A 5,000-nucleotide genomic window follows, 5' to 3' on the forward strand; every position below is an offset into this window, starting at 1 on the left:
GTACCAAATTTTAAATCATCTGAAATAATAATTCCCAAATCCCTTTCTTCTTTAATTACAGTCAGTAATGTACCATTGACACTATAATTGGCCTTTGGGTTTTTGGATCCTATATGCATAATTTTGCTCTTGGTAATATTAAATTTCAGATCCCATTTATTTGACCAGTCCTCTAGTTTATTAATATCACAGTTCATTTGATCAACTCCTCCTGGAACATCTACCCTGTTACAAATTTTTGTATCATCAGCAAACAAGCAAACCTTCCCCTTAAGCCCACTTCCAATATCACTTATGAACATGTTAAACAAAACAGGCCCAATAACTGACCCTTGGGGAACACCACTAGTAACTGATGCCTCATTTGAATGTACTCCATTAATTGAAACCCTCTGTCGTCTATCTTTAAGCCAGCATTCTACCCACTTAACAATCTTAGCATCTATTCCAAGGCAATACATTATGTGAATAAGTTTGTTGTGTGGGACGGTGTCAAATGCTTTGCTAAAGTCTAGATATGCCACATCTACGGCTCCTCCCTGGTCTATTATTTTAGTTACATGGTCAAAGGAATCAATTAGATTAGTCAGGCATGATCTTCCAGCAGGGAAGCCATGCTGTCCTTTGTCTTCTAAGTTGTTTGTCTGAATGAAAGATACAAGTCTTTCCTTTAAAAGAGTTTCCATTAATTTCCCTGCAATTGAGGTCAAACTGACTGGCCTATAGTTAGCAGAATCTTCCCTACTACCCTTTTTATGAAGAGGAACTACATTGGCAATTTTCCAGTCTTTTGGAACAACTCCTGTTAGAAGTGACTGATTAAATAAATCAGAACCCTAGAAAGCTGTTCTCAACTTTTTAACTCCCTTCTACGTCCACACGCACCTCCACTTACTACCGAATTCGCTGCTCAGAATATTGCTGATCACTTCAAAAATAAAATCGACACAATTAGATAACTTCTCTACCACACACCCCTCAAACCCAGACCTCCTTCCCACCCCTATTAACAAAACTCTCTGCTACTTACCTCCTGTAATATAGGAAGAGGTCTATCTTCAGCTCATCTCCCAACCTGCCCACTTGATCCTCTTCCTTCTCTGCTTCACTAACCCCTATCCTAACTCATCCCTTTAACCAGTCTCTCACCACTGACACATTTCCTGATACATTCAAGCATGTGTAAATTCTCACCAATCTTAAAAAAAAAAACCTTGCCTGACCCCTTCTAATTATCGGCCGATCTCCTTACTTCCCTTTGCTTCCAAATTATTGGAATGACTGGTCTATAATCGCCTAACTCAGTTTCTCTAAACTAACTCCTTACTTGATCCACTACAATCTGGTTTCTTCCCTAAACACTCAACAGAAACCACTAAAGTACAAAATTATCTGCTTTCAGATAAAGCAATGGGACACTACACCTTACTAATACTTCTGGACCTATCTGCTGCTTTCGACACAGTTGAACATCCTCTCTTCTTAAAAATCCTACATTCATTTGGCATCTCAGACACAGCCCTCTCCTGGTTTGCTTCATATCTCTTAAACTGCTCATTTTCAGTTTCCTTTTTGCAGCATATCCTCTGATTCTTTGCCTCTCTCAGTTGGAGTACCACTAGGCTCTGTCTTTGGGCCCCTTGATTTTCTCTCTCTTTACGTCCTCTCTTGGAAAACGTATAGCCTTCTTTGGATTTCAGTATCGCGTATATGCTGATGATACCCAGATCTTTCTTTCCTCTTCTGCTATCTCTCCCTTTTTACTCAACTAGATTTCCAACTGTCTCTCTGCAATTTCGTCTTGGATGTCCTCATACTACCTGCAACTCAATCTTTCCAAAACTGAGCTGCTTCTTATTTCCCCTTCTTCGAGACACCTGACATTTCTCTGATGGTTGGAGACTCTATTCTCAACATCTCACCCCAGGTCCGAAGTCATGGGGTCACACTTGACTCAGAACTCACATTCACCTCATGAAATCCTGCCATGCACACCTACTCAACATTTCTAGAATTCGTCCTTTATTTACTCCAAGAAACTGCAAAAATGCTAATGAATTCTCTCATTTTGTCACGCATTCACTATTGCAATCTATTTCTAAATGGCCTCCCAAAACACTGCCTCTCCTCCCTCCAATCTATTATGAATGCTTCAGCTAGACTCATCCACTTAAGTCTCCGCTCTACCATGCTTTACACTGGCTTCCCCTACACTCCAGAATACAATTTAAAGTATAAACCCTAACTTACAAAGCACTCAACAGTCTACCTCCCAACTATATCTCCTCTCTCATCTACAAATATTTACTGACCCGTCCTCTTCGATCAACCTCTGACCTACGTCTCTCCACTCCTGTTATCTCTATGTCCCACTCCCGCTTCCAAGACTACTCATGTGCTGCTCCCGTCCTCTGGAACTCTCTACCCTGCTCCATAAGACTGTCTCCAATCTTGTATAGCTTCAGCTGCCCCTTGAAAACCCACCTATTCAGAGAGGCTTACCATCTCTCCTCTTTTTCATCCTGAACCAAAATAAATCTTAAACAGCCTGACTTACTGCTGCTACTAGAATCCATGTAACAAGCTACCCCAAACCTTATGTCTCTGCACTCTCAACCTGTAGACGGTAAGCTCTCCAGAACAGGGCCCTCTTCCCCCTGAACTAGATTAGTCTATTATGTTTTGTATCTATCACAAATCCTTGTCATTGTATATCCCTATCTCTGTACCCAGCGCTATGGAATTATGTGGCACTATACAAATAAATGATGATGATAATAATACACACACGTGCTTCTTGTCATTGGCTCACAAAGTGTGTAGCTAGCTCCCAGTAGTGTATTTCTGATATGGAGCTGACTTTTTAATTGTGTTTAAGACCTTTGCAGGGTTAAACATGTAGTTATAAGCAAGCAATAGAAAGATGCTCTCCTTTTCACACTTGTATGTCCCTTTAAGCATAAATACAGGGGTCTCTGAGGTCACAAGATGAGTTTGTCCCAGAGAAGGCGCTTCTCTACCAGAGTCTGCGATGTTCTACTAAAACTAATTGGTTACCTCAGATCACATGCTCATTTACATTTGTTCTTCATTGGCCACAGCAAATGAGATGGAACTCTCTTGTGTCCCTAAACTGCTTGTGATTTGACAAACCTTGTAAATTTGACTGTTAATTTGTTTCAAAACACGTTTTTGCAATGCAGCAGCTAAATGCCAATAGAATTATGTCCCTTTACACAGCGCCTTTCTCTTTGCAGATACCGCGATTACCGATCGTCTGATGATTACAGTTTCTCAGTGCAGTTCTGGCACATTTTTGCTGCTAGGCTTGCATTTGTCATAGTGTTTGAGGTAAGACATATGAGACATTAATTGAATAGTGTCTACATTGTAACACTTGATTGTATTGTTTTACAGCAATTCTGCAGGGCCCTTATAAAATATTACATTGTGTTTGTTTTCATTACTAGCATGTTGCGGTGTGCATAAAGTTTGTGGCTGCCTGGTTTGTGCCGGATATTCCTCAGTCGGTGAAAAACAAGAGTTTACAGGAGAAGCACATTTACCTGCTGGAGGAGCTTGGGTAATTACTCCCCACATCATCAGCCAGGGCAATAATATGCCCCATTGACACATAGTATATTGCACTGGTATCATTTATAGCCTCACCCCATCCTCCTCAAACACCTACAGATACTGATAACTCTTGTATATAATGAGTAGTATTTATTTACATTGTAAGTTCCCTCCTCTTCTCATAATAACATGATACCTACTGCTCACAGCGCCAAACATACATGTCAATAACAATTCACATGCGGTTTCACTCAGTGGCGTATTTAGGTTTTGTGCTGCCCTAGGCACTCGGAATCATGCTGCCCCCTAATACCCCCCCCCCCCCCCCGGATTTAGACCATTTTTGGTCAGGGAGTAATGTCACCTTTTTTCCACTGCATAATTAAATCAACTCAAGTCAAGTTATTAGTATTGATCATAATCAGACATCATTATCAGACCACCTAAGCTTGCTGCAATATTAAACTCCTCAGTCTGCTATATGTAGTGGAGTGCTGATATCTAGCTGTGTATTTAATGGTCCTTTAGGGAACTGGTCACAAACTTTTTAGGAGCCACAGAAGGAATTTATATATAAACATATGTTGTTTAGCTTGCTCTGTCATTAATTTTGTATTTCTCTATGCTTACCAATGTTTTCAAATCATGTCAAAATTACATAACTGGCTACTCAATTTCTAATATGCTCAGCTGTAGCTTGGTAAACAAATACGCACACACATGCTACATTCCTGCCATTGTCCCTTGCTTTTACACACCTCAGACTCTTAATAAATCTGTTGAACATCACGGGTGAATGGCGATGCAGATGTATTTTCAAATGAGGTCTGAAACATTATATATCACAATCACTGAGAGTACCGGGTACTCTGAGATATTGATATATAATGCATCGCCATTCACCAGGTAACAGTCAGGACTCAGTCAGTGGCAGTTCTGATATATTTATTTGTGTATGTGCAGTGCCAGTGACCCACGGTAGTACAGTACCCACCTGAGAGCTCTAAGTGACTCCACTCCGTTTTCACTGCCAGTCTGCCACTGACAGATCATCTATTCTGAATACTTCGCCTAACCCGGTTGCTGCCTGAGATCACGTGCGTGACTCACTCTATACATACATTGCCGGTCACGTGACCTTGGTGGTTATGTTTTTTAAGTAATCCACACAGTCAATAGAGCGCACTCCCACTTAAAAACATCAACCAGGGTGCAAGCAAATATAAATACAAAATAGAACAAAGAATGCACTCACTGGATTTGTGAAAAAGGTGCTTTTACTGGCACATCAAAAAAGTGACGTTTCGGGGATCAATCACCCCTTCATCAGACCAGTGCAACTTGAGCAAACACAAGTGTTTAAATCAAGTGTTAACCCCTCCCCCAATCAGAACAGGGCAGCCCTAATTAGAACATGTGATACA

General features: G+C 40.7%; 1 protein-coding gene across 2 annotated transcripts in view; it reads left to right on the forward strand.

Annotated features, from left to right (window-relative positions):
- The window catches only part of ANO9 (anoctamin 9), a 233,973-nt gene that overhangs the window by 203,913 nt on the left and 25,060 nt on the right, over positions 1-5,000 (forward strand). For both annotated transcript variants that reach the window (XM_053720509.1, XM_053720508.1), the window contains exons 23-24: positions 3,258-3,351; positions 3,471-3,583. In XM_053720509.1, the coding sequence (XP_053576484.1) occupies positions 3,258-3,351; positions 3,471-3,583 (207 nt within the window). The remainder of the gene's footprint in view (positions 1-3,257; positions 3,352-3,470; positions 3,584-5,000) is intronic.

This window comes from Bombina bombina, chromosome 7, assembly GCF_027579735.1.
Source record: "Bombina bombina isolate aBomBom1 chromosome 7, aBomBom1.pri, whole genome shotgun sequence".
In the NCBI taxonomy this organism is placed as follows: domain Eukaryota; kingdom Metazoa; phylum Chordata; class Amphibia; order Anura; family Bombinatoridae; genus Bombina; species Bombina bombina.